Source organism: Gekko japonicus, unplaced genomic scaffold, assembly GCF_001447785.1.
Source record: "Gekko japonicus isolate JY-2015 unplaced genomic scaffold, Gekko_japonicus_V1.1 scaffold148, whole genome shotgun sequence".
In the NCBI taxonomy this organism is placed as follows: domain Eukaryota; kingdom Metazoa; phylum Chordata; class Lepidosauria; order Squamata; family Gekkonidae; genus Gekko; species Gekko japonicus.
This window is the reverse complement of record NW_015170892.1, coordinates 1,120,852-1,134,719: the sequence shown is the minus strand read 5'-3', so window position 1 is coordinate 1,134,719 and position 13,868 is coordinate 1,120,852. Positions and strand designations below refer to the sequence as shown.

General features: G+C 40.4%; 1 protein-coding gene across 1 annotated transcript in view; it reads left to right on the top strand.

Moving 5' to 3' along the window:
* ARHGAP10 (Rho GTPase activating protein 10) overlaps window positions 1-13,868 on the top strand; it is a 178,051-nt gene that overhangs the window by 85,908 nt on the left and 78,275 nt on the right. Inside the window, exons 12-13 of the mRNA XM_015418456.1 lie at window positions 108-153; window positions 1,299-1,364. Coding sequence (XP_015273942.1) covers window positions 108-153; window positions 1,299-1,364 — 112 coding nt within the window. The remainder of the gene's footprint in view (window positions 1-107; window positions 154-1,298; window positions 1,365-13,868) is intronic.

Here is a 13,868-nt window from a genome sequence, read left to right as displayed (position 1 = left end):
CATGTATTAATGATTCTTTTCTTAGCACAGGATGTATTGCTGCTTTAAAAAAGCACAAACTGGCTTTTTTGAATACGCTTAAATTTTTGTCTTTCTCTTTTTCCTAGGTACTCCTAACAAATTTGAACAGAGCTAATGCAAAAAGAGATGGAAGTAAGTACTTGGGTTAAAATTGTAACTGTGTTAATAATATACTATTGAAAATCTTTTTTTTCAGTAATCATTTCAAGAGAGAACAATTGAGCTGTATCTCTGGAGCCAAATAAGGGGGACCAGCTTTTAAGCCAGCATGAGTGGAGATGGAAGTCTGAACATATGGTGACAAAAATTCCAGCGTAATTCTTAGCACCATGTAACTTCCCCACTTTTGATAAATGTAATCAGAAAATAAAACACATGCAAAGCTTGCATGTGTAGAAGGTATCTTTTACTCATGAAAGAAGGGAAGGGAATTGAAAACAAATCAGCCAGTATCATAATGCCCCTGTATAAATCGATGGTGCAACCTCATTTGGAATACTGTGTACAGTTCTGGTCACCACGCCTCAAAAAGGATATTATAGCATTGGAAAAAGTACTTCTTCACCCAAAGAGTGATTAGCACATGGAATTCACTGCCACAGGAGGTGGCGGCGGCTACAAGTATGGATGGCTTCAAGAGGGAATTAGATAAACATATGGAGCAGAGGTCCATAAGTGGCTATTAGCCACAAGGTATAGTTAGGAACTCTCAGTCTGGGGCAAGTGATGCATGGTATTCTTGGTGCTTGGGGGGGGGGGGGCAATAGTGGGAGGGCTTCTAGGGTCCTGGCTCCACTGCTGGACCTCCTGATGGCACCTGGAATTTTTGGCCACTGTGTGACAGAGTTTTGGACTGGATGGGCCATCAGCCTGATCCAACATTGGCTTCTCTTATGTTCTTAACTTTAACACCTCATGCTCCATGAGAAAAGGGACATAAAATCCAAAGGTAACTTTCACTTGCACAAGAATGTGTGCAGCCTTGTTGCCATAGCACCTTGTTTATGTCACATCATAATCTCTTGCACAGAAGTTTGTGGAACAGTGCTAGCTGCACTTTCATTCTTCTCACAGTTTGCTGAATACAGTGCTTAATTGATCAGCTTTTTAAAATTCAGGGAGAACCATATCACTTTAATTATTTTAAAATGTGATTTAAAAAATCTTTAGTAAATTTGATTAGATGCAGTCTTGCATTCTTTGAATGGTAGTCTGTGTTCCTGTTGGAAAATTATAAAATATTACTGGACATAAAATATTTTAACATTGTTTCTTAGGTGCGCAGTTGGATAAGATTGGGTTCACTATTCTCAGAAAGTGCATCAGTGCTGTTGAAACTCGAGGTAATGACAAACCTAGTCAAGTGTTAATTTTCATGTGGGTTCATGACCTAAAGATGGGAAATGAGAGAGAGACTTCATCAAAGTGATAGTGGGCATAGCAATGGTGTAGTGCTTGGAATGTTGGACTAGGATCTGGGAGACCCAGTTTGAATCCCTCCTCTGCTGTGGAAGCTTGCTGGGTGACCTTGGACCAGTCACATACTGTCAGCCTAGTCTAATTAATAGGATTGTTGTGAGGATAAAATGGAGGAGAGGAGAGTGATGTAAGCCACTTTGGGTCCCTTTTGGGGAGAGTGTTGCAATATAAATGAAATAAATAAAAAAAAAATACGTACATTCCAGTGCCACTGAGGACAAAATAGGGCTCTCTCCCAAACACACCTTTGCTTATGCTCAATTCTGCCCCTTCATGAAGTTTGGATTTTCCTTGATGTGATCACCTCTATAAGGTACCAGGTGAATACTAAATATCAGAGCTCAAGGAGAGGAACAGGAATATTTACATTTATACCCCCCTTTCATTACCGGACAACAGTCATTACACAACAAGAAGGGCATATTACAGATGAGTGATTAAAGCTGATAGAAGATAATGGATTCTCTAAGGCATTGGATGTGAACTGAGATTTCCCTACCCTCATAGTTAACTCATGTGCTGCAGCTTCTAAAAGCTGTATGTATGCGCAAAGGAGTAAAAGGGAGTGTGTATGAATACTTAGACACTGACATATCCATCTGGAAGGTCTCTTGAAACTGAAAATACAAGTCTCTACAACTTTTATGGTTTTACTTTTCAAAGCTCTTAAGACACATCAGTTCTTCTAAATATTTTTGAGAGTTCTTTGTCTTTATTGTAAAATTCAAAATCAAAATTATAAAACTGAATTTATTTCAGTAGAGGCAGTATGTATTGTGTTCTTCTCATCTTTGATCAAAGGAATAGAATTCTTATTCTTTTGCTGCTCAAAATGGTATGCTAAGATTTTACCACTATAACTGGTACAAACAAGTTAAAGCATATTCTGCTTTCACTGATACTATATTATTTAGTTCATAGTTAATGTTGTTTCTTCCCTTCTCTAAGCTTCTTCTTATAAGAAACATATGCAGTGATTCTCCCTCTAATATAAGCTTTTACAAACATTCCTTTGAATACAATAAATACTACCTGTTCCTTAATTAATATTAAAACACTCTAATAGCCATCATCTGTATTTTAGAAGTCTCATCATTAAGAAGAGAAATATTAAAATGCCATAAGCCAGGTGGTCTAACCCAGTCTGGAAACTGAAAGGCTAATGATAAAGGGATGTGGTCAGAAATAACAATAACATTTATATCACAGGCAATAATCTGTGGCATCAGGGAAGATGTAACAAGGAAATAGTCTAACTAGAAACAATTATGATTCAACAGAAGAAATAAAAATATAATTTCTGTCCATTCAGGCTAGAGATCAATCAAACCTAGTTGGATCATATAGGCTTCAAATGTAGATCTTACCAAAGAAAATTCTTTGTTTGAGATTAAAATCACTCCCCACTAACGAGTAGTCACGTGTAAAGTTTACCAAGTGGCTGAAACACTGATGAAACATGTCTGTGGAGTCCACATTTGGACCACACATGTTTATCATGACAATAATAGAATCAGAACTTTTCACTACCAAAATATTAAAGCATTTATTTGGATCTGTTATCACTTACTAAACCTGAAAAGAAACATGCTTTTGTATCAATATAGCATATAGACCTCACCTAGAGTATTGTGTTCAGTTTTGGGCGCCACAATTTAAGAAGGAGATAGACAAGCTGCAATGTGTCCAGAGGAGGGCAACGAAGATGGTGAGGGGTCTGGAGACCAAGTCCTATGAGGAAAGGTTGAAGGAGCTGGGTATGTTTATCCTGGAGAGGAGATGACTGAAAGGTGATATGATAACCATCTTCAAGTACTTGAAGGGCTGTCATATAGAGGATGGTACGGAGCTGTTTTTTTTTTTTGTTGCCCCAGAAGGTCAGACCAGAACCAACAGGTTGAAATTATATCAGAAGAGTTTTCAGGTAAACATGAGGAAGAACTTCCTGACAGAGCAGATCCTCGGTGGAACAGGCTTCCTCAGGAGGTGGTGGGCTTTCTTTTGGAGGTTTTCAAACAGAGGCTAGATGGCCATCTGACAGCAATGCTGATTGTGTGAACTTAGGCAAATCATGAGAGGGAGGGCAGGAAGGGTTGCATCAGTGCTTAGTTCTTGTGGCCCTTTCTTACACTCCCAGGGAAATGCTGATCACCACTTTGGAGTCAGGAAGCATTTTTTCTCCAGGCCAGTTTGGCTGGAGATCCTGGAGGGTTTTTTCATCTTCTGGGCATGGAACAGTGGTCACTATGGGTGTGGAGGGGGGAGGTATTTGTGTATTTCCTGCATTGTGCAGAGGGTTGGACTGGAGGTCCCTTCCAACTCTGTGATTCTATATATCACCATCTCAATACCTACACAAGTAATTCTTTATCCTTTGCCGTTATATGAATTTCTTGTAAAAAAGCTACATCAACTTTAAGGATTTTCAACCTAGAAATTTACGCTTACTAGAATCTCTCAGGCCCTTGAGATCCCATCAATTCTTTTATAGTTATGCTGTCCTTTTATTATGGTATTGGAACTAATTTTTAAGCTGCATTTATTGAATATCTTATGTGCAAAGCTGGATGTATAATTGAGTCAAAGTTTGTATATTGCCAGGAACTTAATGAAAATTCAGAATTCTTATCACAGTCTTTAAGCTTAAATAATTTTAAAAACTATGAACTTGGGCTGTGTGTCCTATCACTCCATTCAGTGAAGTGTAGAGCTAAGTGTAGTGGTTCCACACTCACCTTAGTGGAATGGTAGGGTACAGTCTGCTATTTCCATATGTAGCAAGCTGCTGTGATGGCAGATTCCTGATTTTAGTGCAGTATTTCTGTCTGCCCACATTACAGTTATGGTTGCCAGATTATGGCCTGGAAATTCACTTTTTGAATCTGTCAACAAAGTGGGAAGCAAAATGGTAGCTGCTTTTGTGTGTAATTCTCCTGGTTCTGTAATCCACTTCTCTGCCCCCATCTGCTGTATAGTGCAATTTTATACATATTTAGTCTGAAGTCCCTTTGAGCTCACTGGGGTTTCCTCCCTAGTGCCTGTATTTAGGCAGTAAGGGGAGCTACTAGTGTGCAACACACAAGGCTGGATGAATTGGTAGGAGAAGTTGCAGCTTCTCAGTCTGCAACTTCATTAAGCTAAATCTCTGGTTTGAACCAGGCAATTGTTTTTTACTATGCAGTTTTTGAGAACATGACATATTGCGATGATTCCATGTATTATTTTTATGCAACCAATAAGAAGGCCATTAAATGTCCATACACAATTAGTGTGCTGTAAGGTGTGACTTTATAGAAGCCCTAGCATTCACCAGTGTTTTATATATACCTCTCTAACTGCTGGTTATTTGCTGACTCCTGAACTTAAATGAATCTTGCAATAGTTTTAAACCATTTCTTGCATGCAGCAGGAGATTTGCAGAAATTATTTTATGGACAGATCATTTTTTCCTGTTTTCTGAGCACTCAATAAATCTAGGAGTATTTAGCTGTATGGTTAAAATTGGTATTGATTTCTTTGAGCATATGTAATAATGAGGAGTACATGGGGAAAAATTATACCCTTCAAACACCCTAGTGAGTAAAAAAGCTCTGACCTTAGAATGGCTTAGCCATAATTGTCTTGCACTTTTGCAGTACATATTTCAAAACCAAGTTATACTGAAAACCATAATGGACAGATGCCTCTGCAAAGTTTTTGTCTCGATCCCAGGTTTTGTCTTTCAGCTTCAGTGGATGTGAGGTTAGTGTGGGTGGAAAGAGGGCTGTCTAGTGTAGGTGGAAACTGAGAATAGTCCTGTCATATTGAAGAAGAGTCTGGTATGCAGAGAGAGAGAGAGAGAGAGAGAGATTTTATACATAACTTATCAATAGCTGAATAACTTTCTAAGTTTCAGTTTTGGGCCCTGAAACAGAAGACTGCACATTGAGTTTAGTTGTTTGGTTTTTTAAAAAATGATGGCATTATAGAACTGTAAATAAAATGATTGAGTAGTGATTAAAGGTATGGGTGTCTTAGTTTTAAGCCTAACAGGAAAATGAATGAAAGTATGTCCATCATTAGCATCTAATGGTATTGAGAGTTTGTTGTGGATAATGTGTCGGAGGCCCTGAATAAGAGGGAGTTATTGGTCAAGCTTTGTAACCATGTGCTAAGTGTTCTTTTGTTCCGTAGTGTGGTGCCATTGTTCACCAGGAGTCCATTTTGAAACACAGACGGTGCATAACAGTATAAGACTGTAAAACTCTATCCTGCTCAGGTTCAACAAACTGCCTGTTGGATGATCAGGCTGCTGGGTTGGCAACCCAGCTTGCCATTAGGCATACAGGAATCATCTTTCTTGATTTTATTTTCATCTTCCTATCAGAACAGTGTGCAAGTGGGAGCTTCCGGTCTGTGGATCGACGATGGCGGTCGCATTCCCCTACCTCTGAGGAGTCGACTTGCGCACCAGTGGCCTGGAGGGGTGCCACCTCAAGTGACACCCCCGAGGAGCCTTGTGATAGGCTCCAGGCCAGGGGGAGCTGGGGGGGCGACCTCTTCGATGGCGTTTAAGCCGGAGAATTGAGGTGCTCTCTTGCCCCGAAGGTCCAACCACTGCATGGCTAAGTTTTTACTGAGCATAGTTGATGCCAACCAGGACAAGCAGAGGAGATCAGCGAGATTGCAATGCTACAAGAGGTCTGAGTACTGACCAGCAATGAACCAGAGAGTGTTTTAAGCGGGGGGAAACTTAAAAGTGAGTCTCCCCCCCCCGAAAGCGACATCGGAAGGGAAACCTCTGGCTTGAACAAATGAACTGAGTCTATAAACGAGGGGGTGTGGGGGAAAGGAAGCATTTAAGTGCGGAAAAGACTTAGCTGAGTTTGCGAAGGAGAATCGCGTGCTATTTCGGAGAAGAGCGAAACGGTTCTTCTAATATAAACAAAGTTGAAAATGGCTGCGACCCAGAGAAAGTTTGTGAAAACAACAAAGCAAGGGAATCAAAGTCCGAGACCGGAAGAAATGAGTGACATGTTTTCTATCGGAACTGCTTAAGCTGATTAATGAGAGACTCGATGATATTAACCAGAAGTTGGCCGTCTCAAACCAAACTCTGGCGATGCAACAGCAACAGATTGCCGAGTTAACTAAAAAAGCAATACAAACAGATGAGAAAATAAAGGAAACTGTGCACAACACCAAGAAAGTTAAAAAGAAGGTGGGAGTGGTGGAACAGAGACAAGACTCCCAGGAAAGAAGGCTTTTGAATATGCAAATGGAGAAAGCAAATAAGACACTCAGGTTTCAGGGTATTGCCGAATCGTCGGCAAACCTATGGCTTGACTTGTTTAAGAATTGGGCATGGGTCCATACTCAACAAAATCTGCTGAATATGAGGCCCTGTTTAAAAACTTGTCTGATGTGGAAATGCAGCATTCTTCCTACTTCTAAACATGTACTTGGCTTTCAATATTTTATTTAAATTTTTACCAGTCTGTTCTTCAATCCCAGCCATTCAGGTTGCACTGTGGGGCCTAGCTTCATCTTCATTTCTGGTTGAAGGCATAATCTTCATTCATTCATTCATCTGAGGCATTTTAGTATACTTTTCTTTGACGGATTAATTTGGAGATTACAATGATGCTAAAAATTAATGTAAAAAATAAAGCAGGTCCGGTCCTACTTTTGAAGACTACAGTAAACTACAACAGCCTACAGAGGATTAGTCATCCACAGCAACCCCCCTTCTAAATAATTGTTTTTATGATATTTCTGGAGAATCAATGAAGTGGGTGCCTTATTGACAGACTCAGGGAGGCTATTTCACAGAGATCTTGTGGGAGCTGTCCTGAGAAGCCTGCAGGAGGGAATGACAAGTAGGCACAGGTCTGAGGATTGAAGTGGCTGCTTGCAGACATACCAGGAAAGGAGGTCCTGCAAGTATGTCAGTTCTAGGTGATACGGGTCTTGTGTGTTTTTCTTCACATTTTTAAATAAATAACCGGCTGGCTTTCCTTGTTCATTTTTTTTTTAAAGGCTCGAAACTGAGGTTGCTAGTCACTGATTGAAGGAACTTTTATGTGTGAACTGAATGAAAACTAGGAGATGGATGCTTGAGAGGCTATCTAGTATATGATGTAATATATTTAGATGTCACTGTACCATAAAATTGCTGTTCTGCTTCCTTACCTGATGTAGGCAATTGGTGTAACAGATATGAATGCAATAATAGACCAGAACTCAAGAGATTAAGAGCAATGCAGTTACCTTTGAAAGACACATTGACCCTATCTAATATAGGAGAGCTACTACCAAAGATTCCTTTATGATTTATACTACATTGGAACTTGGTAAACAATAGGAATGGTAAAGGGTTATGTAACTAGGTCACTGTTTATATGGGGTGGATTTTCCAGCACTCCATAACACTTATATGTGTGTCATTTACTGATAGTATACATTTTTCTTTCATCCTTTGGGAATTAAGTATCACTCGGCAAAATATCTGTATTAGGGATTTATATATGTTTTCTTCATTTTGTTGTAATAGCTGCTTGCTGCAAAGATAGATGGCAGCAGTGAGTTGTCATTCGTTGTGCTTGTAGGGTAAGGATATTTCTATTTTACTGGTGAGGAAATAGAAGGACTTTTCTCTATAGGGGGAGAAAAATAAAACACCCCCCCCCAACCCTTGACATGTTCAAATATGTGTGATTAAAAAAAAACGAGTTACAGAAACTTTTAAAATATGGTTATTACAAAACTATAAAGGGCTTATACAAGTCACATAAACATTTTCCCCTTCATAATTTATGTTAATGAATGTACTCAATCTTCAATAATAGCCATTTGTGACAATAAATTACTGCTGTCCCATACTATCTCTGAAGTGGTATTTTGATCTACTAAAAGAATATTTGACTATTCTTCTGTAAGCCTTTGGGGGTATACAGAGTGGTGTATTGTTAAAACTGCCTAGATATATTCCAAGTTTTAGTCTTTAAAATAAGGATACAGAGGCGTCTTTGTTTTAGAATTATGAGATACAAATTATCCCAACAATAAGTATGTACTCTTTGTTTTCTGTGAGGAGAATTGTGTGTATTATCCACAGAATAAATTTAAGATTTATCACATTTTTATGACTCAGTATCTCCATCTTCTGACATAGAGACTCTTGGTGGATTGGGCTTTTCATGGTGTGAAGCTTTTTATTGAGAACTTTAATTGCTGAGGTTCTTTGTGTCAGTCTACAAATACTGGCAGAAGAGTAGAGCTAGTAAAAAAAACATGACATTCCTGCAAACTGGCAATGGCTTGAATCAGCTTGCCAATATCTTCAGAGTGGTAGAGCTTTTCCATTGTTTTCTTACACCGTTCTTAAGTTCTTGTGTAGAGTTGCATGTGAAGGCACAACATTGACTCCTGGGTGTTAGAATGCCCTATTTCCAAAGAACATTAGTGGTGACTGAATCAACAAAAATGTAAATTGGCTTTTCCTGTTAATAGTATCGGCTAAAATTGAGTACCCAGTAGATTGACCTCAGTACCCAGCACCGTTTCATTTTATGATGTCCTCATCTTTTTAGTTGAAAGCTTCCTTGTATTGAGATTCATCAATTAATAGCTACCTTGTATTGAGATTCATCAATTAATAGCTACCTGTTTTTACAGGTAAAAACTGTAAAAACAAGTTTTCAAATTGGATCAAAATATGGCAAGATTTCTTGAACATTAGTCAATGTGTATTGTTTTTTTCTTTTATTAATTTATTATTGCTACCATTAGCTATTGTATTTCATGGTTGAGAAATTAGAAACTGGCCAGTTACCAGATGATGATATTACTTTTGGTTTTTAATACTGTTAGTATGGCTTTATAAGCACTGCATGTTTTCAGCTTCACAACATTCTTATGGCTTGGCCTAAGTTATTGTTGCAATGTAAACTTGAAGGCACCAAATTTTTAAGTCAGTATAACATTATTTTTAATGTATTTAATGCTAGCAGTGCAGAAAATCAAAATACAATCAGAACTGTGACTTTTGAAATATACTCAAAGAAAAAGATGGAAAAACTGTTAAAATATTTTCAGCTTTAAGTGCCATACAATGCAGCTACAGCATTTTTAATATCTGACTTTAATTGCTTCTGCATTTAAATGTATGTTTAAATTATTTATATCCATTTTTAGGTTTTAAAATGGCATGAGAAAAATGAAATAAATGCCTTCTCTTTTCAGTTTTCATTGTTGTACATTTTCTTAAATAGTTACACTGTGCGATGACTTTAAACACTGTGATGTCACTGCAGATTCCCCCCCCGGTTTTGGATGCATATCTTACAGGTGTTTCACAAGCCATATGGGTTGCTCTGTGTGCTCTGGAAGTCTCACATTTTTAGACATGTACCTGTATGAATTAAGCTGTTTTTCCAGTCTAACCTAAATTCACTCTGGCAAAGCCAAACTAAGTAGCAAACCTTTCTGCAATGGGGTCATATTCTAAAAAGGAGTGCAAGCTTAGGTTCTAACACATAGCATAAGAACTCTAAGGAAAATTCTTAAGGAATATTTTGACAAAGGGCTAAGGCTTGTAAGCATTACTTGAAAACATTACTGACATCTGAATACACAAAACAGAGTTTAATGAATATCCTCAGAGTCATATCAAACACACAGACGGTATCAAGTACTAGAATGCGTGCAACTATTCCTACATCCACACACTTGTACACTGAATGCACTTAAAAGAGAAGATGGAAGATTAGAGAGAAGAAGCAGAAGGCAAACTAGACAATAGGATCTTGACTGGAGAAGTTATTTGGGGGATTCCAAAGCCAGTAACCTAAACTGAACTGCACAAATTGGGAGGTTTGAAGTTTGGACAGGGGTGTACTTCCCAAGTCAGAACAGGGACACAAGCAGTGCTGAAAGTGCCCAGAAGTGTCAGATTAAAATATCTACTGTCAAGATTTTGTCATTGTGTGAGATGAAGCATTGCTGTAGAATGTATAATGATATCTTAAGAATTCAGGATTATGCACAACATTGTTGACTGTGATTGCACACTTCCAACAGCCACTTTGAAAGGGTTTTGCCTACATGTGTACACCTCTAAACAATTCATATGCCTCTGCTATTAGTCATGTGAAAAGAGGATACAGAAAAATGTTCAATGATAACTTAAAATCATTACAATTTTTATTACTTTAGAGGTTTACAGCAAAGGTGGTGTTGCTTGCTGTAAAAGGGTGTAACAATGGGATGGTTTCGGTCCGGTGATTTGTATGTGACAGGAAGCTGGTAGAGCTAAAGTGGATCTGTGCTTCTGTGGTTAAATGAATAATAGTAAACATGAAGGATCTTCCTGCTTTTCTACCTTTCAACCAAAGTAAGATTGCTTGGCTCTTCTTCGTGGTCTCTGTGCATCACACCTTTGGGATATAGTGTGCCTGCGCCGATCTCGATCGGTTCCTCTTGAAAGCAAAAGGGATTTTCGCGCCCACTCCCCATTCATGCGCCCGCCCCACTGCGCATGACCAAGGGAGGGGCACGACAATCCCACCAGTTCTCTTCTGACCACCACGCTGGTAGGATCTTCTGCGCTTCAGTTGGTAAAAAAAATGGGCTTTTAGACCTATTCCTTGTTTTCTTCAAAGTTTCTTTGTTTTCTTCGTTTATTTTTTGTTAAGTGAAAGGACTTCGTTTCTACGGATTTATTTCCTTCTGGACTCTGTCGTGTCTCCCCCCCCCGGCCTATGGCCAAGAGGTGGGGTTTCTTTAAACATTGCCTTAAGTGCGGCAGCCAGATCGCCCCCCCCCCCGATGGACACTCTTTGTCTTTTGTGCCTCAGGAAATTGCATCAAGAGTGGACTCTTGTGCTCATTGCGTGAAGTTTTCGAAGCAGACAAGGAAGAAAAGCGCTTCCAGACTTAGTGTTGCGCTTTTGGAGTTAGCACTTTCACTTATGTCATCATAGGACACTTCAGGGCATACGTCAGTGTCGACTGCCGCCTTGGCATCGACGGCTGTGCAGTCCCCGATATCGAGTCACATAGATGTCAACCGCCCAATGCTGAAATGCTCGGTTCAGACATCTCAGTCCGAAGCCCATACTCCCTCTAAAAAAATGCAGGGAGGGCAAGGACGATCAGCCAGTCAAGCATAAAAAGCATAAGAAAACTCCCCCTACGAAATCTCCGCTGACCCCTCGGAGGGCCTTGGAACCGAATCCTACGGGGGATGCTTCCCTTGACTTTTCGAGCCGAGAGCAGTCACAAGATGTACCTCAGTCTCCTTCGCTGTGTCCTACCGAGCTCACTGACTCTGAGCACGATATGGACTTGACACAGATCTCCCGGTCTTCCAGTGTCGAAAGTCTGCACTCAGACCGCAGAACCGATGCATTTGTCCTTCACAGGAGCACTTGTCATCAAGACCTCAAATGATGCAGCATGTATGGGGAGATATTAGTTTGCTCTTTGGGAGCAGATGTCTGAATTTATTGCAACCCTCCCTGAGGATGCTAACCGTCAGTCTCGCAGGATTCAAAAGGAGGGAATGCTTTTGGCTAAGCATCAGCTCAATGCAGCTAAGCACACATTGGATGCAGCTGCCAAAACTCTGACTTCAGCAGTTACCCTCCGACGTCACGCCTGGTTGCGTTCTACTGCCCTACTACAGGACACCAGGACTCTCATTGAGGACCTTCCATTTGAAGGTGAGGGCCTTTTCAGTCCCACAACTGATACGGTCCTGCAAGACCTAGACAAAAGTATAAAGACATCACGGAATTTAGGAGTCACGTCAGCTCCTAAACTATCCAAAGCGAAATCCTGGAACAAACCATGGTCTCGCAGATCCTCTTAAGTCATCCCTGGAAGCACAGTGGCAACGCTCACCCCCCATGTCTTCCCGCCCTTATGGGTACAAACCAAAATTCTCATCCGTCTCTCAGCCTAAGGCTAAGACTTCAAAAGCCTCCAAGGAAAGCCTTTGACTCCTGTCGTCCCACTCCTACCCACCTGTCTTCCTACCTGGCTTTTTGGCAGCAAATAACATCAGACCGGTGGATACGTCCCGTCATCGAAAAGGGGTACCTTATAGAATTTATCCAGGTACCTGAGGCCCCCAACTTCATAACTACTCCACCATCCAGTACGCTCCTGGAAGAAATCCAGAACCTTCTTCAAAAGGATGCTGTAGAACCAGTCCTGTTCATCAACACAGATTCTACTCCTGTTAATTTATGGTCCCCCCAAAAATGGAGGATTCCGTCCTATTATGGACCTCAGGGGACTCAATCAGTTTATCTCCTATTGGAAATTCCAAATGACAACATTACAAAGCATTCTCCCCCTTCTCAGTGAAGGCATATGGATGGTAACCCTGGACTTGCAAGACGCATATTTTCATATAACTATCCACCCATCTCATAGGAAGTTTTTGCGTTTTGCAGTCACGGAAGGCCATTTTCAATACAAAGCCCTGCCTTTTGGGCTCTCGACAGTGCCCACAGCCTTTACAAAAATGATGATTGTCATCACTGCGTGCCTCAGTCTCCAGAGTGTACGGATCTTTCCATACATAGATGATTAGTTGCTGGTAGCAAGCTCCAGAGAGACTCTGGTCAACCATATCAATTTAACGCTGGTCACCCTAGATGCGTTGGGCCTGAGGGTGAACCTGGAAAATGTCAGTGCTCCTTCCTTCAATGAGAGTCCAGTTTATCAGAGCAATTTTGGATTCAACTGTCTGCTGAGCCTTTCTCCCTCCCAAAAAAACGGGAGACATTATTGCTCTCATCAACCTGATGAAAACACAGGGAGAAGCATCAGCAAAGCAGATTCAACGGCTCTTGGGTCTGATGGATGACCAAGGGGTAAAAGGTGTACTGAAGGATGATAGGGAAATGGCTGCGAAGCTAAATGCATTTTTTGCCCCTGTCTTCACTGTGGAAGATGAGAAGTGCTTGCCCACTCCAGAACCGCTGATTTCAGGAGGGGTGCTGAAAGACCTGAGTCAGATTGAGGTGACGAGAGAGGAGGTCCTAAAACTGATAGACAACTTAAAAACTGATAAATCACCAGATACATCCGAGAGTTCTGAAAGAACTCAAATGTGAACTTGTGGATCTCCTGACAAAAATATGTAATCTCTCCTTAAAATCACCCTCCATTCCTGAGGACTGGAAGGTAGCTAATGTCACTCCCATCTTTAAAAAGGGTTCCAGAGGAGATCCGGGAAATTACAGGCCAGTCAGTCTGACATCGATACCAGGTAAATTGGTGGAAACCATTATTAAGGAAAGAATTAGTAGGCACATAGATGAACAAAACCTATTGAGGCAGACTCAGCATGGGTTCTGTAAGGGAAGGTCTTGTCT